The following is a 25,619-nucleotide window of genomic DNA, read 5'->3' as shown; positions in this document are numbered from 1 at the left end:
ACACAGTATTTGGGACTTCAATAAAACAACCCCCAGAGCTACTTCTGATGTTAGCCCTATGTCTCAGACCATCTACATCTGCACTGGCAGCTACTGTATGGTAGAATAATTATTAAAATAATAACCATGAACAATCTGGAAAAGAAAGTGTGCAATACTAAATTCTAAAGATTTTCTATCTAAAATCAAAGTTTCAGCACTTAAAGTTAAGCTCTTGTCATATGCAATGTCCTCCGAAAGTGTTTGACCTTACTGTATTTCCTTTGGTGACACCCCTTCCCTTTACATTTCTGACAGAGGGGTATGATTACAAAACACCACCCTTAGTACTGGACTTAGTCGTTATACATGTTACACCTATTCCATATAGGTAATATTTATCCACTGAGAGAGAAAAATGGAGAGAGAGAAACATTTATTAAAGATTTTCTCATGATACCTGGATAGTGGGGTTTTTGAAGACGATGTGATGCTATCCATTTGTTCAGACTTAGAAGCAGCACAAGTTCTTTTTTCCTTATCAGACACCACTATCTCATCCTGAGGTAACTGAGATGTATTCTTTTCTTGTGTATCTGTTATTTTATCAAGAGGTTTAGATCTGATACTCTGAAAAGTTGGTTCAAGTTGCTCTTTCTGAGGTTCTGGAATTGTATGTGTGTTTCCTGAGGTAGGGAAGATACCTTGTCCCTTGTAAGACTCTCCTTCAAAAAAGAAAATAAATGGTAAGCACACATATTGAAATTAATACATCCAATTAAATTGCAATATTTGAAGAAGAAACCCATGATGTTCTATCATGAACCTACCCTAACAAGAGTAAGCTAAATTAAAAATTAGTGGACTATTAGGAATATTACAATGGGTAAAAGCTATGGCAACAGCTTCTACCTTCAGATGTAAAATAGTCATATCAATATATTTTGACTTAGAAAAGCTTTCTCCATAAATATTTCCTAAACTAGCAAAATGAAAAAGTGATCACTTTCTAATTAAGGGTAAAGCTAAGGTCAGAATGGCCATCATCACAAAATCTACAGTCAATAAATGCTGGAGACGGTGTGGAGAAAAGGGAACCCTCCTACACTGTTGGTGGGAATATAAATTGGTACAGTCACTATGGAGAACAGTATGGAGTTTCCTTAAAAAAACTAAAAATAGAGCTACCATATGATCCAGCAATACCACTCCTGGGCACATAACTGGAGAAAACAATAATTCGAAAAGATACATGTACCCCAATGTTCATTGCAGCACTATTTACAGTAGCCATGACATGGAAGCAACTTCAATATCCATCAACGGAGGAATGGATAAAGAAGATGTGGTACACGGGGCTTCCCTGGTGGCACAGTGGTTGAGAATCTGCCTGCCAATGCAGGGGACACAGGTTCGAGCCCTGGTCTGGGAAGATCCCACATGCCGCGGAGCAACTGGGCCCGTGAGCCACAACTACTGAGCCTGCGCGTCTGGAGCCTGTGCTCCGCAACAAGAGAGGCTGCGATAGTGAGAGGCCCACGCACCGCGATGAAGAGTGGCCCCCGCTCGCCGCAACTAGAGAAAGCCCTCGCACAGAAACGAAGACCCAACACAGCCAAAAATAAATAAATAGATAAATAAATTTATTTAAAAAAAAAAAGAAGATGTGGTACATATATACAATGAAATATTACTCAGCCATAAGAAAGAACGAAAAATGCCATTTGTAGCAACATGGATGGACCTAGAGATTGTCATACTGAGTGAAGTTAAGTCAGACAGAGAAAGACAAATATCACATGATATCGCTTATATGTGGAATCTAAAAAGATGGTACAAATGAACCTATTTACAAAACAGAAATAGAGTCACAGATATAGAAAACAAACTTACGGTTACCAAGGGGGAAAGGGCGGAGGGTGGGGAGAGGGATAAATTAGGAGATTGGGATTGACATATACACACTACTATATATAAAATAGGTAACTAATAAGAACCTACTGTATAGCACAGGGAGCTCTACTCAATACTCTGTAATGACCTATATGGGAATAAAATCTAAAAAAGAGTGGAGTTATACATATACATATGTATCAGTTATACATATATATAACTGATTCACTTTGCTGTACAGCAGAAACTAACACAACATTGTAAATCAACTATACTCCAATAAAAATTAATTAAAAACAAAAAAGGGTAAAGCTAAGGACCTATAAAAACTCCTTAATACCCAGCTTTCTAATTCCTTAAATGTAGTTGTTGAGCTTTTACAGGAAATCCTGGAGCCATACCGTTTTCTATTAAATACAGGATGAAAGTAGCTTTTCATGGCCACCAAAGTGCCAAATCTAAGATCTCAGAAGGGAAGAAAAACTTCTAATAATAAAGCCGTGATTCTTAGAGAAAAATGAGCAAAACTCTGCTTCAATCCCAAATTTAAACAAGATATATCAAAAATAATCAGGGGTACTTAGCAAAATGCAATCACATTAAAATTTATTTACTCACCTGTTTTCTCCAAAACATTTATTAATTCCTTTGAACACACCTGTTTTAAGAAAATTTACAAAAAAAAATTAGAAATCTATTTGTCAAATAAAATTAATTTTATTTCCTTCTTTCTTTCTTAAGTAAAGAAAACCTGTACTTCCCAGAAAGCGCTAGGGTCAGACATGTTTTATGGGAATTCTACCAAACATTTATGAAAAACACACTGCAACTATTATTTAAATTATTCCACAGCATAGCAGAAGAGGGAAAGCTTCCAAATGCCTTTTATAAATCAAGCATAATAATGATACCAACTAACCAGTCTCAAATCAGTGCAAAAATATCAAGTGAAATATGACAAGCATAATTTAGCAGCACATCAAAAGACTAAAACATCACGATCAAATAGAGTTTGTTTGGGAATTCCCTGGCGGTCCAGTGGTTAGGACTCCACGCTTTCACTGCTGAGGGTGCGGGTTCAATCCCTGGTCAGGGAACTAAGATCCCACAAGCTTCGAGGCACAGCCAAAAAAAAAAAAAAAAAGTTTGTTTCAGGAATACAAAGAGGATTTAATATTATAAAACATATTAATAAAAATCAACAGATCTGAGGAGAAAAATAATATCATCTCTCTATTTGTAGGAAAAGTGTCCAATAATATCATTCTTTAAAAAAACGTAAAATTGAACAGACAGGAATTTTTTTAACACCGTAAAATACAACTATTGCAATCCGAAAGGCAGCATCCCGCTTCATAAACACTGGAAGTATTCCCATTAAAATCAGGAATAAGAAAAAGTTGTCCACTATTAGGACTATTTTCTGATTTTTTTTAAGTTGTATTAGCCAATATAATTAGAAAAAAAGAAATTAAAGGTGTAAAAAGTAGAAGAGAAGAATTAAAATTATATTTGCAGATGATATGACTGTTTACTAAGAAAACTCAAGAGACCAAGTGAAAAATTACTACACAAAATGAGGGTAATTCAGTAAAGCTCTCTAGATTAAAAAGAATTCAATGATAATAGCAACAAAAAAGATAAAATTCTTAGATATAATCCAATAAGAAATGTACCAGATTTATATGAAGAAGAACTTAAAATACCCCTGAGAGACAGACACAAAAGAAGTCTTAAACAATTGGAAAGACACACTGTGTTTCTGGACAGGAAGATTCAACATCACATTTATGATGTCAATTTTCTCTATGTTCATCTGTCAACTTAGTATGATCCTAACACAAGTACCAATAGGGTTTTGTTTTTTTTTTAAGCTCTGAATAAGCTAATTCTGAAATTAATATAAACTTTAAAACATATAAGCAGACTTCCCTGGTGGCACAGTGGTTAAGACATCCGCCTGCCAATGCAGGGGACACAGGTTCGAGCCCTGGTCCAGGAAGATCCCACATGCTGCTGAGCAACTAAGCCCATGCGCCACAACTACTGAGCCTGCGCTCTAGAGCCTGTGAGCCACAGTTACTGAAGACCGCATGCCTAGAGCCCGTGCTCCGCAACAAGAGAAGCCACCGCAGTGAGAAGCCCGTGCACCGCAATGAAGAGTAGCCCCCGCTCGATGCAACTAGAGAAAGTCCGCATGCAGCAACGAAGACCCAACACAGCCAAGAAAAGAAAAAACATAAGCGACTAGGAAAAACTTGGAAAAAGAAGAAAATTGTATTGTGGTTGGGGAGAGGGACAGACTATCCCTTTTTTTTTTTTTCTTATTTTATTTATTTATTTTTGGCTGCGTTGGGTCTTAGTTGCTGTGTGCGGTCTTTCTCTAGTTGTGGAGAGTGGGGGCTACTCTTGTTGCGGAGCATGGGCTCTAGGCACGAGGGCTTCAGTAGTTGTGGCTCACGGGCTCTAGAACGCAGGCTCAGTAGTTGTGGCGCACAGGCTCAGTTGCTCCACAGCATGTGGGATCTTCTTGGACCAGGGCTCGAACCCGTGTCCCCTGCATTGGCACTGCGCCAATTGGCACCCATGTCCCCTGCATTAACCACTGTGCCACCAGGGAAGCCCCCAGACTATCCCTTTTTAAGATAGTAAAGCACTTAAAAGCTACAATAATTAAAACAGTGTGATACTAGCTCCAGAACAAATACGTAAATCAATGAAGAAGAAAGGAAAGTTCAGGAATATGCCCAAATATGTATGGGAATTTAATATCTGACAAAAGTGGAATTTCATTTTATTTTTTAAAAAATACACCTTTATTTTATTTTTTGGCCACACCGTGCAGCATGCAGGATCTTAGTTCCCTGACCAGGGATTGAACCCATGCCCCCTGTGGTGGAAGCTCAGAGCCTTAACCACTGGACCGCCAGGGAAGTCCCCAAAAGTAGAATTTTAAATCAGCGGACAAAAGATGAATTATTCAATAAATGGTGCTGGGACAAACGGATAGGCATCTGGGGAAAATTAAGTTGGTTCCACTCTTCTTAAAACCAAAATAAATTCTATACAAATCAATATTAATTAAAAGAATTTATATTAAATTCAAGGTAGACCTTCAATATATAACATACTCCATAAGCTATACATAAAAAGATAATAGGGACTTCCCTGGTGGCACAGTGGTTAAGAAACCACCTGCCAATGCAGGGGACACGGGTTCAAGCCCTGGTCCAGGAAGATCCCACGTGCCGCAGAGCAACTAAGTCTGTGCGCCACAACTACTGAGTCCACGTGCCACAACTGCTGAAGCCCGCATGCCTAGAGCCCGTGCTCCACGGCAGGAGAGGCCACTGCAATGAGAGGCCCGTGCACCACAAGGAGGAGTAGCCCCCGCTCACTGCAACTAGAAAAAGCCCACACGCAGCAATGAAGACCCAATGCAGCCAAAAATAAATAAGTAAATAAATAAATTTAAAAAAAAAAGACTCATAAAAAAAATTTTTTTTTTTTTTTTGGCCACGCTCCACAGCTTGCGAGATCTTAGTTCCCCTACCAGGGATCGAACCCAGGTCCCAGCAGTGAGAGCACCGAGTCCTAACCACTGGAATGCCAGGGAATTCCCCAAAAGACTGATATATCTGATTACAGAAAAATAAAAAGTATTTGCATGTCTATCTGAGTGTGGTGTATATACATTCTAGAATTTAAAATTATAAATTCGGCTATTTATAAGCAACTTTTTATCATTAAAATGCTGAAAACAGTTTAGAAAATAAAAGCCACAAACAGGCCCAAGAGACACTATACATACTTTTCTTATATATTGAGTCACACAAATGTATATCTATCATTTTTTAAATGGCCTATTTTAAACTGGTGACCTAGTTTTGCATGTAGTGATGTACTGTGATCTTTTTTCCATGTCATTAAATATACTTTTAAAATAAAATGAAACAATGTCTGCATGGAATGCTGACAAAATGTTGAAACAGGATGACTGATACATAGGGATACATTATACTAGCCAGTCTACCTTTTTAAATGTTTGAAAACTTTCTCATTAAAAAGTTAAGCAGGGGTTTCCCTGGTGGCGCAGTGGTTGAGAGTCTGCCTGCCAATGCAGGGGACACGGGTTCGAGCCCTGGTCTGGGAGGATCCCACATGCCGCGGAGCAACTGAGCCCGTGAGCCACAACTACTGAGCCTGCGCGTCTGGAGCCTGTGCTCCGCAACAAGAGAGGCCACGACAGTGAGAGGCCCGCACATCGCAATGAAGAGTGGCCCCTGCTCGCCGCAACTAGAGAAAGCCCTCGCACAGAAACGAAGACCCAACACAGCCAAAAATAAAAGTAAATAAATAAATAAATTTTAAAAAAAGTTAAGCAAAAAAAGTCTGTATGAGAAAATCACAAAAAGTAGAGTTAAAAGACAACAATCTGAGAAAAAAAAATTTGCAACTCATATCACAGACATAAAAAACAGAGAGTTCCTCCAAATCTACAAGACAAAGATCAACAAACCCAATTGAAAAATGGGTAAAGAGTATAGAGTCACGTCAAAGGAAAGGAAATACAACTGGTTCTTAAGCATGTGAAAAGATGTTCAACCTTACTCATAGTAAGAGAAATTAAAAACTATTCCAGGATACCATTTTTTAACCTATCAGATATGGCAGAATACACCGCCTCTGTTGTCTACTATCATCTAAGGACTATTGGTCTTCAACTGTCCCTTTGAGAATATAGATTCTAATTTTTCCATAGTGTTGTTCTATAGTGTAGTAACTTATGATTACCAGAAACAAAAACAAGAGGGTGCTTAAGAAACTTACAACACAGTGGCTGGTAACTGAATCTGCACTGTATTGTCAGGCGTCCCTAAGGTAGTGATGATTGAGCTAAAGAAGTCTGTGTTTTGCAAGGGAATGTTTCATAAATGAAGAGACAGCAAAAGAAAAGCCCTGGGACATGAGGAGTACGGTGCATTTGAGAAACTGAAAGATGGTCAATATGGCTAGCGAGGCAGAGACCAGCACAGGATGAGATTAGACACAGAAAACAGCCAAACAAAAACAGTGCCTTAGAGGTTCTGGTTTTATTCCTAAGAGCAATGGGAAGCTTTAAGCATTATGATAATGGTAGTGATGATATCACTATTACCATTTTACACAGTAGGGAACTCATTCAGAGAAGTGAAGAATCTTGCCTAAGATCCCACAGCTGTTAAGTGGTAAAGCCAAGATCCACATCTGTATGATGCTTTCAGCTTAATTTTTAGCCAATGACACTGAGCTGGGAATGGGTTTTCTGATTAATATCCATCAATTTTCACCTAGAACTGGCTGAAAGTAAAAATCCAAAACTGGTTTTATCTGGATTATTTATGGCAAAAAGTATTAGAGCTATCTTTATATAAAGAGTCTAAAGGAAAAAGAAAAATAGATCCGTTGCAATACGGCCGTCTTACTTGCTTAATGATACCATCTTACCTCAGAGGTATATTTTTGACAATCGTCTCTTAAAGTGAGTGAACTTTTTTTGGCAGGAGGAACATGGTCACTTTCGTCAAGCCTACAATGAAATCTCTTCCTAGATACAAGATCCAAATTAGCAGGAGGCTTTTCGGAATCATCTCTTCCAGAATTAGATAAACACATGTCATCCTGACCAGCTGAAGTTACTGGAAAACTGATACTGCATAGAAAATACACACACATTAAATTAGTTATTTTATGAGGTTAAAGCCTGAGCTATTCCAATGAAAACTGCCAAAAAACTTCAAAGTAACTATTATATACATGGCCATGGCCACAAAAATGTTAGTTTTGAGCTCCATTCATACTTAAAAGCTCACAACTTAAGTTCCATAACATTGAATTAAATCTGAGGCACAAAAATAATGTTTTCTTTGCCAGTAAAGTTAAATTTTAGTCTAAAATGCCTCTTCCTAATATAAAAGGCTTCAATTTCTAATGTTACTTGATAGACAATTAAGCATCTTAACCAATGACTATTAAAATACAACTTAAGAATTCTACAGCAAAGAATTAAAATGAATATCAAAAATATTTTTAAATGTATCCTTTGTACTATTTTTGCAACTTTCTGTGAATGTATATTTATTTCAGAATTTAAAAAATATATAAATGTATACAAAGTAACCTTTAACAGATGCTATTTTATGATCCAGATTGCTAAATTTTTTTAGCTTTCAAAATACTTAATATACCAACAAAGTTTCATACAAAAGTATTATATTATACATTTAAATGGCATCCTTATCAGATATAAAATCAGTAATTTCTTCTCTAATTTACCACATAATTACTAAATAAGATCTCCACGACAATTACAAATAATGTTGGTGAATGGCTTGTTCAATCGATACTATTCAATTCATAAAGCACCCCTTCCCCCTAGCAAAAACAATTTAGTTGATTCATTACCTCATGTCTCCCCTTTCTTCTGTATTCACTGATTTGACCAATATGGGGGCTGGCAGTAAAGGGTTTGGCATTAACTGCATAGTAGTATCAGCAAATTCTTCTACTGCACTGGTTGGGATTTCCACCAGAGTTAAAATGAATGCTTGTTCATCCTCACCTTCTTGATGTACATTAGCAACTAGATTCATTATCAAAGTTTAAAAGTTAGTAATGAAAAGTTGAACCATGAAATGACAGAAAATCATTAATTTATTTCACTTCTAAAAAGTCTCATGACAACTTATCCCGAAGAATAAAAAACTAAATTATACCCCTCAAGAAACAAATAAATAAAAATTTCATAAAAGATAAAGATGATTCACTATGGAGAAGATTCATAATTCCTTTTTTTTTTTAAGATTTATAATTCTGAATAACAAAACTTATATACAAAATACTTCAAGTTTTTTGTTTGTTTTTTTAATTTAAGGCCATCATAGACCAACAAAAATTGCTTTGTTTTTCCATAGTCAAATGGGCAGTAAAAAACATACTATTAGGTTCTAAGACTCTACTGAAGCAGATTATCATACCTGTTAGGTCTTGAGGATTGTTTATATTCTCTTGTTGGACTTCTGGAATACTACACTGCCATAAAAAATTAAAATGAAAGAGTGAGGTTAACCAAATCTCAGTTTTAAAAGGTTTTCCTGACAATGTGATATTGTGAACAGTTATTGTTTCAAAACTCAACAACTTATCTAACCTATATATAGAATTTTTCAAGTGTTTTGAAACTTTGTTGTACCAATAAAATTTTGATTCATTTAAATAAACACATATATATATATACACAAGGGAATTATGACTAAATTGTTAAATACGTGTAGGCTATGAAATGATTTTTGAAGTAACAGAAAAGGGACATCCAAACCCTTCAACCTTCTCTCTATCCCCATCACAGCAGCCACTGTACCATTAGTAGGTGACATGTATATGGAAGCAAATTGGTCTCCTTGCCCCCAGCATGGCTCCCTCCAATCTGTTTTCCACAAAACTGTAAACACTGTTTTCTCTAAAATGAAACTCCAATTTTAATTCTCTACTGCTTAAGATCTTAAAACTTTCATTTTGCAACCAACAATGTCAGTAATTGATTCAGGCAAGAATCATCAATGCATACTAAATTACTTACTAAGTGGAAAAGATGCAATTATAATGGAGAAAACTGGTAGGTACCATTCTACTCAAGTGATCAGTCAGCAACACCAATAATGGGACAAACCAACATTATGTGTGCCCTGATATGATGCAAAAGAAGAGCAAAACATCACCTATGTAGTACTCTTGCAAAAAAAACGTTTAACCTGAATCTAATAATGAGGAAGCAGTAAAAGAAATCCAGATTATAGACTAGCTTGGACTCTACTAAAATGTCAAGTACACAAAAGAGGAAAAAGGGCAAGAGGACCACTCTAGATTAAAAAAGTAAGAAGAAATGACAGCTAAATGCACTGTAAGAGGTTTGGCTGCAACTGTATATTACACATTATTATTAAATCAATTCTAGGTAGTATGGTAATATTGAGTGTGGTAATAGTACTGTCATTTTTCTGTAAGAGAATGTCCTTGGTCTTAGATACAAGCTGGAGTATTTGTGAATGAAGGCTCATGTCTAGAACTTACTTTCAGATGGTTTAGTTGTTTTAAAGTACCTACCAAGATGGAGAGCAACACACAGAGAGAATAATGTTTAGAGCTAGGTATGCACGCAAATGAGGCAAAATGTTCACAGATTTCTATGTAAGATTCTTGCAACTTTTCTCTAAATTTGAAATTATTTCCAAATAAAAAGTAAAAAGTAAAAAGTTGGGGGGTAGGGGAAAATCCCATAACTTTGGATGTAACCCAAACTCCTTAGCAAGCCATAAAAATTCATTTTATGATCTGTCCCCAGGCTACCTAACTTCACCTCTAAGCACTTTCTTCATTTATATTCCACTCACAGCTACTTATACAGTCCCTGAGCATGTCATACTGTTTCACACTTGTTCTTTGTACATGTTCCTCTCCCTGTAACTGGCTAATTCATACTTGTTCTTCCAGATCAAGGATTTGCTCAGTGCTAGATGCATATTAGAATAACCTGGGGAACTTTAAAAAAAAAAAAGCTAATGCCTGGGCTCCGCCCACTGCCCCCACCAGATTAGTTTTGCTGGATTGGGTTGAGGGCCCCTCCAACTGAGTCTCACACAACTCTCTTTCATAACACCTATCAGACTGAGTTTAACCATTCATTTACTCATCTGTTCCTCACAAGGTTGTATTCCAAGTATCTCACACAGTATTGCACACACAACATCTCAATAAACACTTGCTCTGAGAATGAACTTCTCAGATCCAGAGGCTAAGAAGCAAGAGTTCTCTCTGTACAAAACACCTCCTTTTTCAAAGCTTTTACAACAAAGCTAGGTATTGGTTATTTTATCTCTATGTTCCAGAGACTAAAAACATATTCAGTACATTCTCGCAAAGGTAAAATTATAGGGAAAAAAAAAAGATCAGTGGTTGTCAGAGGTGGGGGGTGGAGAGAAGGAGTAATTAAAAAAGGACCCTGGAAAAGTTGGGGAGTGATGGAATTGTTCATGTATTGGTTATACGATTATATACGTTTATGAAAATCTGTAGAACTGAACACTAAAAAGGACAAAGTTTATTGTGTGTAAATTAGAACTTAACATTTTAAATAAGGAATAAACAGCTAGCCACCCCGTTATATTTTACATTCTTTTACCTCTGGCACGTGAAGTATAAGCACACTGTCTCCGTTAGAGTCCTTTCCCAGGGGCTCTTCGACAGAACTCTCACCAAGACCCATACCCAAACCAAGTGTGTGGGGCCTTGACTCAGACGAAACAACAGGGGCAACTGAAGACAGCTGAACCTCTGCAGACCTCCCTTCTTCATCTTCATCTCTGAAAGACAGATTAGTATGTATCTGAAATCAAGGAGACAACCACAGAACTATGTTTAGAGCTAGGTATGTCAAAGTTCATCTAATTTAATGGTTTTCAAACTTTTAAGATAGATTTAATGCAACAGAACAAATTCTTACAGCTACTGCTTATGCCTATAGTTGACACAGAATATAAATCAAATACCAGAATATCTTTCCTCTTTTACCTTCCAGTTAGGCGTGCTTCTTGTGAAATACTGGTTTCTTCAATACCGTGTACAGATGCCAATTTGCTCTGCTCCTTACTCTCTGCTGTTGTAACTGATTCAAGGTTTTTATCTTCTAATTCTCTTCCTTTAGAAGCATTTTTCTCAGTTTCTTAAATAAAAAACACATTTAAAATATAGCCCAAAATAGTAAAGTCAAAATCTCCATATTAGAAACATATTCTTTTTTCAAAGATCACTACATAGTGGCTCTTCCAAACTTCTCTTAATCCAAAAAGCAAGCTTATTCACATGGCAAGAAGGTGGTCTGGGTCAATTACACTTTTTAACATAAATGAGATAATTAATGAGTCTGCACTGCACACATTTCACTCCTGGCAGCCGCAGCTATTGTATCTCTACTTTACTGTAATAGCAGGTATGATCAGAAACCCACATACAGAAGAGGTTTAGAGGTGGGTACACATCAGGCCTGGCTGGTTCCACCTTGGGGGAAGTGTTGGGGAGGGAGCTGTTCTGTGATGAATAATGTCACAAAGCGGAAGAAAAGGACGTCTGTATAAAAGAGGTAACTGGGGTCTGCACACTGAGAGACCTTCCGGGTCCCGCTCAAGCCAAAGTAATGAATTAACTAATTGAACCACAGGAATTGTTGGCGAAAAGAAAATCCCAGAGAGCAAGACCCCCAAAACAGGGAAAAGATGATGCTAACTATCCAGATCTTCTACGTGTGGGGTTGAATACGATCTAGGCAGCCCACCACTTACACTGCTTCTCCTGCTCCCACTAGTACCCCAAGGGATTGGGACCTTGGCAGGGACGGGACATGGAAAGTATAGTGAGGCTATTGAAAAAATGAAATAAGAGCACTATGCAACCATACAGAAAGATTTTTTGTCAATATATTAATCTTTAAAAACAGCACTAACATATAAAGAACTCAATAATAAAAAGACAAATAACTCAATTCTAAAATGAGCATAGGGACTTCCCTTGCGGTTCAGTGGTTAAGACTCTGCCTTCCAATATAGGGAGTGCGGGTTTGATCCCTGGTCGGGGAGCTAAGATCCCACATGCCTCACAGCCAAAAAAAAAAAAAAAACCAAAACAGAAGCAATACTGTAACAAATTCAATAAAGACTTTAAAAATGATCCACATCAAAAAAAAAAAATCTTAAAAAATAAAAAAAAATAAAACGAGCATAGATCTTGAGAGACATTTCTCTAAAGAAGATATGCAAATAAGCACATAAAAAGATACTCAGCATCATTAGTGAACAGGGAAATGCAAATCAAAACCACAATGAGACACCACAGAAATACAAAGGTTCATAAGAGACTACTACAAACAACTATATGCCAATAAAATGGACAACTTGGAAGAAATGGACAAATTCTTAGAAAGGTACAACCTTCCAAGACTGAACCAGGAAGAAACAGAAAATATAAACAGACCAATCACAAGTAATGAAATTGAAACTTCAATTAAAAATCTTCCAACAAACGAAAGTCCAGGACCAGATGGCTTCACAGGCAAATTCTATCAAACATTTGGAGAAGAGCTAACACCCATCCTTCTCAAGCTCTTCCAAAAAATTGCAGAGGAAGGAACACTCCCAAGATCATTCTACGAAGCCACCATCACCCTGATACCAAAACCAGACAAAGATATCACAAAGAAAGAAAATTACAGGCCAATATCACTGATGAACATAGACACAAAAATCCTCAACAGAATACTAGCAAACAGAATCCAACAACACAAATCAATCAATGTGATACACCATATTAACAAATTAAAGAATAAAAACCATATGATCATCTCATTAGATGCAGAAAAAGCTTTTGACAAAATTCAACACCCATTTATGATAAAAACTCTCCAAAAAGTGGGCATAGAGAGAACCTACCTCAACATAATAAAGGCCATATATGACAAACCCACAGCAAACATCATTCTCAATGGTGAAAAACTGAAAGCATTTCCTCTAAGATCAGGAACAAGACAAGGATGTCCACTCTCACCACTATTAATCAACATAGTTTTGGAAGTCCTAGCCACGGAAATCAGAGAAGAAAAAGAAAGAGAAGGAATCCAAATTGGAAAAGAAGAAGTAAAACTGTCACTGTTTGCAGATGACATGATACTATACATAGAGAATCCTAAAGATGCCACCAGAAAACTACTAGAGCTAATCAGTGAATGAGGTAAAGCTGCAAGACACAAAATTAATGCACAGAAATCTCTTGCATTCCTATACACGAACAACAAAAGGTCAGAAAGAGAAATTAAGGAAACAATCCCATTTACCACTGCAACAAAAAGAATAAAATACCTAGGAATAAGCCTACCTAAGGAGGTAAAGACTTGTACTCAGAAAACTATAAGACACTGATGAAAGAAATCAAAAATGACACAAACAGAGAGATATACCATGTTCTTGGATTGGAAGAATAAATATTGTCAAAATAACTATACTACCCAAAGCAATCTACAGATTCAATGCAATCTCTATCAAATTACCAATGGCATTTTTCAGAGAATTAGAACAAAACATTTTACAATTTATATGGAAACACAAAAGACCCTGAATAGCCAGAGCATCTTGAAAAAGAAAAACGGAGCTGGAAGAACCAGGCTCCCTGACCTCTGACTATACTACAAAGCTACAATAATCAAGACAGTATGGTACTGGCACAAAAACAGAAATATAGATCAATGGTACAGGATAGAAAGCCCAGAGATGAACCAACACACCTATGGTTACCTAATCTATGACAAAGTAGGCAAGACTATACAATGGAGAAAAGACTGTCTCTTCAATAAGTGGTGCTGGGAAAACTGGACAGCTACATGTAAAAGAATGAAATTAGAATACTCCCTAACACCATACACAAAAATAAACTCAAAATGGATTAAAGTCCTAAATGTAAAACCAGACACTATAAAACTCTTAGAGGAAAACACAGGAAGAACACTCTTTGACATAAATCACAGCAAGATCTTTTTTGACCCACCTCCTAGAGTAATGACTATAAAAATAAAAATAAACAAATGGGACCTAATTAAACTTAAAAGCTTTTGCCCAAAAGGAACCCATAAACGAGACAAAAAGACAACCCTCAGAAAGGGAGAAAATATTTGCAAACGAAGCAACTGACAAGGGATTAATCTCCAAAATATACTAACAGCTCATGAAGCTCAGTATCAAAAAAAACAAACAACCCAATCAAAAAATGGGCAGAAGACCTAAATAGACTTTTCTCCAAAGAAGACATACAGATGGCCAAGAGGCACATAAAAAGATGCTCAACATCACTAATTATTAGAGAAATGCAGATCAAAACTACAATGGGGTATCACCTCACACCGGTCAGAATAGCCATTATCAAAAAATCCACAAACAGTAAATGCTGGAGAGGGTGTGGAGAAAAGGGAACTCTCTTGCTCTGTTGGTGGGAATGTAAATTGATACAGCCACTATGAAGAACAGTATGGAGGTTCCCTAAAAAACTAAAAATAGAACTACCATACGACCCAACAATCCCACTACTAGACATATACCCTGAGAAAACTATAATTCAAAAAGACACATGCACCCCAATGTTCATTGCAGCACTATTTACAACAGCCAGGACATGGAAGCAACATAAATGTCCATGAACAGATGCATGGATAAAGAAGATGTGGTACATATATACAATGGAATATTACTCAGCCATAAAAAGGAACGAAATTGGGTCATTTGTAGAGACGTGGGTGGACCTAGAATCTGTCATACAGAGTGAAGTAAGTCAGAAAGAGAAAAATATTGTATATTTTAATGCATATACGTGGAATCTAGAAAAATGTTACAGATGAACCTATTTGCAGGGCAGGAATAGCGACGCAGACGTAGAGAACGGACGGACGTGTGGACATGAGCGGGGGGGAACGGGGGGTAGGATGAATTGGAAGATTGGGACTGACATATATACACTACCATGTGTAAAACAGATAGCTAGTGGGAACCTGTTGTATAGTGCAGGGAGCTCAGCTCGTTGCTCTGTGACCTAGATGGGTGGGATGGGGGCGGGGGGTGGGAGGGAGGTCCAAGAGCAAGGGGATATATGTATACATATAGCTGATTCACTTCGTTGTACAGCAAAAACACAACATTGTAAAGCAATTATACCCCAATTAAAACACACACACACGCACACACACAATGAGATAGCACTTCACACCCATAGGATAGCTATACTCAAAGAGACAAATAATAACAAGTGTATGGGAGGATGCAGAGAAACTGAAACCCTCACCGAATATTGGTAAAAATATAAAATGGTGCAGCCACTTTTGTAACAGTTTGGCAGTTCCTCAAAAGGTTAAACACAGAATTACCACGTGACCCAACAATTCTACTTGTAGGTATAAACCCAAGAGAAATAAAAATATATGTCCACACAAAAACTTATAAATGACTGTTCTTAGCAGTATTATTTATAATATGCAAAAGTTGAATATACTAACTATTGAATTGTACACTTTTTTCTTTTTTTTTGGCCACTCAGCACAGTTTATGGGATCTTAGTTCCCTGACCAGGGATCGAACCCATGCCCCTGCAGTGGAAGCGTGGAGTCCTAACCACCGGACCACCAGGAAAATCCCGACTTGTACACTTTAAATGGGTGAATTCTATGGTATGTGAATTATCTCAATAAAATTGTTATTTTTAAGAAGTGCTGAATAGTATATATGATATAGTATACATATATTTTTGTTCTTGCTGAAAGGAATATACATGTGTATACATATATATGTATGTGTGTATGTATATATATGGGTGCTTGTCTGTATATACACACACCCTTATTTAGATGCTTATGTGTAAAAAACATTTTTAGAAGTCTACAATAAAAACTGATACTGGAAATGGGATTAGGGGCTGGGAACCAAGAAAGAGGGAGGTTTTAAAATTTTTGACTTTTGGGTACTGTCTTATTTTTTGCCACATGCATGTATGCCTAAGAAATGTTTGCTTGAATATTCATGTATAAACACACAGAAAAAAATATATATGAAGAGAAAGTTTGATCAAGTAAATATAGTGAAAGGGTAATAACTACTGAAACTAGTTGGTGGGTTTATGGGTATTTATTTTATAGCTCATTCTACTTTCTGTATGTTTTAACTTTTTAACAGTTAAAATAATTGTAACAACTGAATATTCCATTTGAAATGCTAATGAAATTTCTTGGGTCAAAGTAATTTTGTAACTTTCAAGGGAACAATAAAGTTTACCTCTTTGAATTTCCACTTCTCCTATAGTTACAAACAAACTGGGAACTTCCTGATGAGCACCAAACCTGCTGGTCCCTAAAATTTTCTTAAGATTTGGCTTAGGCTTGGCAAATCTACTTCTCATTCTCAAATTATTGGTCACTTCTGAAGTTGTCCTAGAAAGAGATGGGAAGAAAGAGAAATTGATCAACTGTGTAAGAATTCTCTCAGGATTCTGTGTAAGAATCTGGACCATGTCTGTAAAACTGGGACTATATTTACATAAAACTGTTTCATTAAAGCTTAAAACACCCATTGTGGTCATTTTAATATGCAAACTATTAAACTAAAATCAAAATCTGCTAAACCTTACTTTAAAGAGTGAAAAATTAGCACTGCCCACTTTACATTTATTTGTTACTCAAAGCTATTGGCCAAATTGATGGTTGGTTTATATATATTTATTAATTGAACACTAATTTATTTTGTAAAACTCAAAAAACAATAGTTTAATAAAGCAAAATAAACCTGGATGATATAGAGTTTTCCTTTACTTCTTCCATTAAACCAATTTCTTCTTTAGTACTTTGTTCATCCAATATAATCTTGTTTTCTTCTACTGATGGAGATGTACTACGGATAGGTGAAGAAGGTTCCTGACATTCATGAACAATTTTGAGATTTGTATTATCTGGGCAAAACGGAATATGGCTTTTATCGTTTGAATGAACATCAGGAAGTACACATACTCCTACTGCAGAAAAAACCAGAAAATTAAAATTGACCAAATACAAATAGATGTCCAAATAAATCCTTTAACATGCAGCAATGGTAGAATTCTGTTATTTTTATTTTTAATTTTTTTTTTTTTCTGGCCGCACCATGCAGCATGCAGGATCTTAGTTCCCCGACCAGGGATTGAACCTGTGCCCACTTCAGTGGAAGCAGGGAGTCTTAACCACTGGACCGCCAGGGAATTCCCTAATTTTTTTTTTTTTTTTTTGAGTAAGCAATGTGTTAAAGATTTATTCAATTCATTAGGAGAGGACTAGCAGAATGATAAAATGGGTAAAACACATTTGAGAAACTGACTATCTATGTTTTTTTAAAGTCTGCTCTTTTTGCCTCCAACTTGAAATTTATGACCTCATATTTCATGCCAGAGATTTGACATATTCTAAGTTTAATAATTCATATAGACTGAAACTTTTCTGTTATTACAATTAAAAATAAATCTTTTTGTTACTTTCAGTAACTATATAACCTCAGATGAATTTCCAGATAGGATTATCTTCATTTATAATTTTTTAAAACCTGTATTTTACGTTCTAGACATTTGTGACAGGCTACAATGCAATACTCTGCCATTGAAAAAGGAGCTCTATAGGGAACACAAATCAGAGACTTTCCTGATAAATATATAGTTATGGGCCAAGAAATCTGACACTTAAAACAAATGGCAGGTCACTCATCAGCAGTTAAAATGATTAACAGGATTATAAGTAACATGATTATCCATTTAATGTAAGGTAGAAGGTACTTTGATAGTAAAGACCATAGCCTAAAATAAAATACTAAGAGTCTGGGTTGACATATTTTTTGGCTCAGTCCAAACTAACAGAATAGTCTAAACTAAATTATCTCAATGACTACTATTGCCCCTTCATACTGTATTTGACTGTCACGTAATTGTGAAGACTATCTAAAGCAGCGGCTCCTTCGCTAAAGAAACATGTATGAAGAGATCAGTGATCAAGGAGTTCAGTTAACCAATGATGTTTATGATGATAAAGGTAGAGGATTCACTAGATTAACTATTCTACAAATACAAATTATCCTTAATAAACCCAGTGCACTATATGGAAATGGAGGCCATTAGAGGGCTAAGTAAGTAGGATGGATCAATGCATACATATTACCTTTTCTGGAAAAATAACACAGTGATGCCAACTTCAAATGTAAAAGGCAGATATTCACTTAATATTCAAATATGGGTATATTTCTTAAAAGTTGGATTTTAAAGGTTTCTTTTTTTGGTAGGACTTATCTTTTATTCTTACCGTCACTCTGTTCCGTACTGATCTCTGACTGCAACACCAGACCTCCCATTGTAAGTAAAGTTATGGCAGCTTCAGTGCTTCCATCATTGGTACCTTGTGAAAAACCAGATCAACATTAAAATAGAAGAATGAATCGGGAAATTTATGTTTGGTTGCTTAGAAAAGAATTTTAATTTAGGTGTTTATCCTCTAGTAACAAGTTTCAAAACCCTCCATACCACTAACCCCTTACTAGGGTAGTATTTCATTCAGCTTATATACTGTAAATAGAGCATCAACTGTTGACTTTTACTCACTGAAAATGCCTCCTTCTCGTTAAATAACTTAATACCTTCAAAGGAAATACATCTGTGCAAATCAGAGAAAATAAATACTTCTTTATCAAACATTTAATCACTCTCTAAAGTAGCATTCCAAGAACCCAAGTTTCTCCTAGACATAACATATTCAAACTGCTGGATCTTTTCATTCAATTCTCCAGCAAACTGACTCATTTACTAATTACCACCACTATTAAATCACTCTGTTCGCTGGTGTTAACCAAGTATTTTTAGCTGTTTCCTTATGAACAGTTACCTGTTTCTGCTTGGGAATGTTCACCTGTGGTCATTTCCTAAAAGAGGAAAAGAAAAGTAATAGCTTAGGTATTTTCCCAAACACATGTTCTATATCTCAAAGCACTACATTTTACAGGTCTTTCTATGCTTTTGGTTACAGTGGAGTGGAAATTTATAATTATTCATAAAATTTCATAAACAAGAACAGAAATCATTTAAAACCCAAATATTTTCATCTCTTGCTCCTTCTTTTACCTTTTGCTTGTATTATATGCAAATTTTAATTCTGATCATATGCAACAAGCATCTGCCCTTCTTACTTCTTCAATTTCATAATCCAACTTTAGTCACATCTGCTGCTAGTTTTGACTCAATGGAAACCAAGGTCTGAACAATATCACAAATTTTTTACACTACTAGGTGGCTTAAAAATTAAATGAATATTAATAAATTAAGAAGTTATAGGATCTATGTCCAGCATGACAGCATGAGGAGCTCTGCTGACCCTCTCCCCAATGAAACTGGTAAAATTTATTAAAGAACCACCATTTAAAGCCTCTGGAAATGGTCCTAAGGGCGTAAGATGCAAATATATTCGATAAAATTGTTGAAAATTCAGTAACAAAGGTGAAAGTCTGTGGTATTTGAGCTAAGACTGCTCTCTCCCTCCTTCCAGCTCAGTGAGGCAGACTCCACCTCAGACTGCTGTGGCCAGGAAAACAGGGTCCCTCCTCCCTGCAGGCCCCACTTGGAGGGCTTTCAGCTCCTAATACCACAAGAACCTGGTGTCAGATTCATCAGAGATAATAGGCCAGTATCTATTATGAATATGGACAAAAAAATCCTCACTAAAATACTAGCAAACTGAATCCAACAACATATAAAAATTATATGCCATGGGGACTTCCCCGGTGGTCCAGTGGTAAAGAATCCACCTTCCAATGCAGGGGACGGGAGTTCGATCCCTGGTCAGGGAACTAAGATCCCACATTTCACGGGGCAACTAAGCCCGCGTGCCACAACTACTGGGCTCACGTGCCTGAACAAGAGAGCCACAAACTACGGAGCCCACGCGCCCTGGAGCCCATGTGCCACAACGAAGACCTGACGCAGCCAAAAAAATAAAGAAAATAAATAAATATCAAAAAAAAATTATATGCCATGACTAAGTAGAACTTATCCCAGGGATACAACTTTTGGTTTAACATCCAAAATTCAATCAATGTAATACATCATATCAATACAATAAAAGACAATTACATGATCATCTCAAGAGATGCAGAAAAAGCATATGACAAATTCCAACACTCTTTCATGATAAAACACTCACACAAACTAGGAATAGAATGGAACTTTTTCAATTTGAAAAAGGGCATCTATGAAAAAAATCTCATCTAACATCAAACTTAATGGTGAAAGACTGGATGCTTTCCCCTACTTTTATTCAACATTGTACTGGAGTTCTAGACAGGGTAATTAGGCAAGAAAAGAAATAAAAGACATCCAGACTGGAATGTGTTATAAACTGAATTATGTCTTTCAGAAAGGTATGTTGAAGTCTTAACCCCCAGTACTGTGAAGGTGACCTTATTTGGAAATAGGGTCTTCCTAGATGTAATCAAGTGAAGATGAGGTTATAGTGGATTAGGGTTAGGCTTAATCCAATAAGACTGGTGTCCTCATAAGAAAAGAAACACAGACACGCATACAGGGACAACACCATGTGGCAATGGAGGCAAAGGTTGGACTTGTGTTGCCACAAGCCAAGGAATGACAAGGAATGCCAGCAACGGCCAGAAGGTAAGAGAAAGGCCCAAGATGATTTCTACCTCAGAGCCACCAGAAGGACCCATCACCAGGGGCATCTTGATTTTGGAATTCTAGCCTCTAGAACTATGACAGAATAAATTTCTGTGGTTTTAAGCCACCCAGTTCGTGGTACTTTGTTACAGCAACCCTACAAAAGTAATACAGAAAGACAGAAGTAAAACTATCTCTATTCACATATGCCATGATCTTATATGTAGAAAATCCTAAGGAATCCACTAAAAAACTATTAGAACTAATAAATGAGTCCAGCAAAGTTGCAGGATACAAGACCAATATACAAAAATCAAACGTATTCCTATAAACTTGCAATAAACAAACCAAAAATGAAATTAAGGAAACAATTCCATTCACAATAGCATCAAAAATAATAATATACTTAAAAATGAAGTTAAGGAAATGCAAAGCTCATACTCTGAAAACTACAAAACATTGTTGAAAGAAATCAAAGAAGAGCTAAGTAAATGGGAAAATATCCCATGTTCATTGACTGAAAGACTCAAACATTGTTAAGAGGGCAACACCTGCTCCCCCAACTGATCTACAGATTCAGTGCAATCCCAACCAGAATCTCAGCTGACGTCTTTGTAGAAACTGACAAGTTGATTTCAAAATTCATATGGAATTGCAAGGGACCCATGATAGCCAAAACAATCCTAAAAAGAGAATAAAATAGGATGACTTACACTTTTTAATTCCAAAACTTATTACAAAGCAACAAATCAATAGAGCCTCACCAGCAGAAAGACAGACAAATAAATCAATGGAATAGAACTGAGCATCCACATATCTGCAGCCAACGAATTTTTGACAAAAATAAAAGACCATTCAATAGGGAAAGAACAGTTTTTTCAAAGAAATGGTGCAACAACTAGATAGTCATATGCAAAAGAATGAAGTGGGACTCTAATCTCACACCATATAAAAAATTAACTCAAAATGGGGAGAATTCCCTGGCAGTCCAACAGTTAGCACTTGGTGCTTCCACTGCTGGGGGCCCGGGTTCAATCCCTGGTCGGAGAACTAAGATCCCACAAGCCATGTGGCATGGCCAAAAAAAAAAAAAAAAAAAATTAACTCAAAATGCATTAAAGACTTAAATGTAAAACAGGAGTAAATCTTCAGGATCTTGGCTTTGGGAAAGGATTCTTACATATGACAACAAAAGCATGAGCAACAAAAGAAAAAAATAAATGAAGTCCAAGTACTCTAAAGCAGTGGTCTGCAACCTTTTTTGGCACCAGGGACCAGTTTCGTGGAAGACAATTTTTCCACGGATGGGGGAGGAGGGCAGATGGTTCAGGTGGTAATGAAAGTGATGGGGAGCAATGGGGAGTGGCAGGTGAAGCTTCACTCGCTCACCCTCTGCTCACCTCCTGCGGTGTGGCCCGGTTCCAAACAGGCCTCAGACCTGTACCGGCCCACGGCCCAGGGGTTGGGGACCCCTGCTCTAAAGGAAACCATCAAGAAAATGAAAAGACAACCCACAGAATGAGAAAAAATATCTGAAAATCATATATACGATTAGGAACTTGTACCCAGAATATAAAAAAATTCTTACAACTCAATAAAAAAAAGACAAATAGACCAAAAAAATTTTTAAATGGGCAAAGACTCCAAATAGACATTTCTCCAAAGAAGATACAAAAATGGCCAATAATGGCACATGAAAAGATGCTCAACATCATTAATCATTAGGGAATGCAAATCAAAACCATAATGAGGTACCATTTCAAACCTACTAGGATGGTTAGATCCAAAAAATCAAATAACAAATATTGTCAGGATGTGAATAAATTGGAACCCTCATACACTGCTGGTGGGAATATAAAATGGTCCAGCAGCTTTGGAAAGCAGTTTGCTAGTTCCTGAAACGATTAAACAAAGTTACCATACGACACAGCAATTATACTCCTAGGAATGTACCCAAAAGAAATGAAGACATACGTCCATACAGAAACTTGTACACAAATGTTTATAGCAGCATTATTTATAATGGCCAAAAGATGGAAACAACCTATATGTCCATGAACAGATGAATGAATAAAGGAAATGTAGTATATTCATATGGAATATGATTTGACCACAAAGAGGAATGAAGTACTGATACATGCTACAACATGAATGAACCTTGAAAACACTAGGCTAAGTGAAAGAAACCAGGCACAAAGGACCATACTGTGTGTATATCTCCAGAATAGAGAAACCTATAGAGACAAAAAGTAGATCACTGGTTGCCTAAGCCTGGGAAAGGCTGGAAGGAAATGGGGGAACAACTGCCACTGGGCATAAGACTTCTTTCTGAGGTGATGAAAATGTTCTAAATTTGCCTGTGCATATAGCTGTAAATACACTAAAAGCCACTGTATTATATACTTTAAATGGATGAATTGTATAGTGTATGAATTGTATCTTAATAAAACTGTTTTTGAAAAAGTTGTAAGTCTTCATTTACAAAAACAAGATAAATACCAACTAAATAAGGAAGAGTGCCAAGCAAAAGGCAACTAAATATGTTTTAAATAATTTACATTTAGTATATATTTAATGCATCAGAATTTTAACATAAGTCTATGAAGATATTGAGCTATTCCCACACACAGGAATCTATGCTTTTCAAGTTAAATATAAAATCTATGAATTATTCACTAGTTTCTACCATTCATACTTAACAGCTCCTAGAAATAATAGAATAATTTCTATCATACTAGTTAAGAACCATCTGTAAACCTAAAGCTTTCAAAATAAACTTAGTCTTTTGAAAGTAAACAAAGAATTAAAGACAAAACATATTAAAATGGATGCTTACAATTGATAATGCATTCAAATTTTCTTCTTGTTTCATTTCCTGAGTAGTCAAATCTATGTTTGATGAGAGCTGATGTTCAACAACAGCTATGCATCCTACATCTGGGATATTCATGGGTATTTCAAGCTGTCAAAATGAAAAGTTTCATTAATTCATTTTTGCATACTATCACAGAAAAACAAAATGAATCATAAAATAAAATATTAAACTGAAGAAATAATTCACATTTATACATGATTTAAAAAACTGAAATATAGTAATTCTTAAACTGATTGACATCAACTTGGCAAAAGTGAAACACTTAATGTTTTTGAGGGGTCTGTGATTCTTACAAACAGTAAGCAAAACTTCCAGAGCTAAACTACTTAGTACCTAGCATTTCATTTTCCATTATCCCCAATTTGTCCCTACTTTCCCACAGTTTCTCTCATCAGTCTGTCAACATTTATGAAATGCTTCCTAAAAACTAGAGGGCTACAGGTACAAGAATACAAAGCTCAATAAGACAAGTCGGTCCCTGCCCACAAGGAACTCACAATCTAAGAAAAACAGACATGTAATCAACTATACACTGTTCCAAGTGCTATCATACAGATGAGTTGAAAGCACTTAAAAAGATTTATCACACACATGACCCACCAAGGCAATTACCCTCTCCCACAACCCCAAAACCTGTATGATTCTTGATGGCGATGAATGGCCATGTAAAATAACGAGTCCACTCACATTTACTCTTCATTTAGCAGGCTTATTTCAAAGATCCTTACAGTCTGGGGGTTAAAAAGACTAAGATTTATCTCCTAGACTATAAAGAAGGGAGTCTGGTTCCTATTCCCTTATTAACAGAGAGATGAGTATAAAAGACTGTGATTCAGTAGAAACTGAGCAGTCAAGTTTGAAAATCTACCTTTGAGACATTTATTATGGTAACACCTATGTGTTCTGTGTCTGTCTGCTCAGATGCAATTAGAGAAACATCTTTGCTAATATCCTATAGGCCTGGGATGAATTTTAAAAGTTCAAGTGATTTGAAAAGACAAAATATTTTCTGAAAAGCTGGGATTGGGGGGATAATGCGAATATTCTAGGTAACTGAAAGTTGGTTCTGTAAGCACTACACAGTTTCAAAGCTTTATTTTTTTAACAGCTTTATCTAGATATAATTTACATTCCATACAATTCACCCATTTAAATTGTATAAGTCAATGTTTTTTGGTGATGGAAGCACAGATATGTGCAACCATCAACATAGTTACTTTTAGAACATTTTCATCACTTCAGAAAAGAAACCCTATACCGACTCCTTTAACTCCTCATCTCCAAATCCCTAAGCAACCATTGATCTACTTTCTGTCTCTATAGATTTTCTTATTTTGGACATTTCACATGAATGGAATCATATAATATGTGATTTTTTGATAACTGGTTTCTTTCACTTAGCATAATGTTTTCAAGGTTTCAAGGTTCATGCTGAAGTATATATCAATATTTTAGATCCCTTTATGATCTAATAATATGCCATTGCATTTCAACGCTTTTTAAAGGGGACTTTTTCTAACATATAAACAAATTTCCCTGCCTTCGTAAACTGGCCATTAAGAATACAATTTAAGCTTTCCTTGCT

General features: G+C 36.2%; 1 protein-coding gene across 5 annotated transcripts in view; it reads right to left on the bottom strand.

Annotated features, from left to right (window-relative positions):
- Positions 1 to 25,619, bottom strand: part of BDP1 (B double prime 1, subunit of RNA polymerase III transcription initiation factor IIIB) — an 85,103-nt gene that overhangs the window by 5,528 nt on the left and 53,956 nt on the right. For 2 of the 5 annotated variants that reach the window (XM_068535473.1, XM_068535475.1), the window contains exons 26-37: positions 23,996 to 24,121; positions 19,379 to 19,415; positions 18,803 to 18,895; positions 17,271 to 17,496; positions 16,764 to 16,918; positions 11,479 to 11,629; positions 11,090 to 11,270; positions 8,889 to 8,943; positions 8,317 to 8,494; positions 7,360 to 7,564; positions 2,491 to 2,530; positions 440 to 704 (exon numbers count right to left, since the gene is read on the bottom strand). In XM_068535473.1, the coding sequence (XP_068391574.1) occupies positions 440 to 704; positions 2,491 to 2,530; positions 7,360 to 7,564; positions 8,317 to 8,494; positions 8,889 to 8,943; positions 11,090 to 11,270; positions 11,479 to 11,629; positions 16,764 to 16,918; positions 17,271 to 17,496; positions 18,803 to 18,895; positions 19,379 to 19,415; positions 23,996 to 24,121 (1,712 nt within the window). Of the gene's footprint in view, positions 1 to 439; positions 705 to 2,490; positions 2,531 to 7,359; positions 7,565 to 8,316; positions 8,495 to 8,888; positions 8,944 to 11,089; positions 11,271 to 11,478; positions 11,630 to 16,763; positions 16,919 to 17,270; positions 17,497 to 18,802; positions 18,896 to 19,378; positions 19,416 to 23,995; positions 24,122 to 25,619 lie in introns of those variants that run through there. The other 3 variants (XM_068535474.1, XM_068535477.1, XM_068535478.1) reach the window with 3 other exon arrangements.

The sequence above is a fragment of the Eschrichtius robustus genome, chromosome 2 (assembly GCF_028021215.1).
Source record: "Eschrichtius robustus isolate mEscRob2 chromosome 2, mEscRob2.pri, whole genome shotgun sequence".
Taxonomy (NCBI): Eukaryota; Metazoa; Chordata; class Mammalia; order Artiodactyla; family Eschrichtiidae; genus Eschrichtius; species Eschrichtius robustus.
Note: the sequence above shows the minus strand (reverse complement) of the source record. Positions and strands in the feature narration are given on the sequence as shown.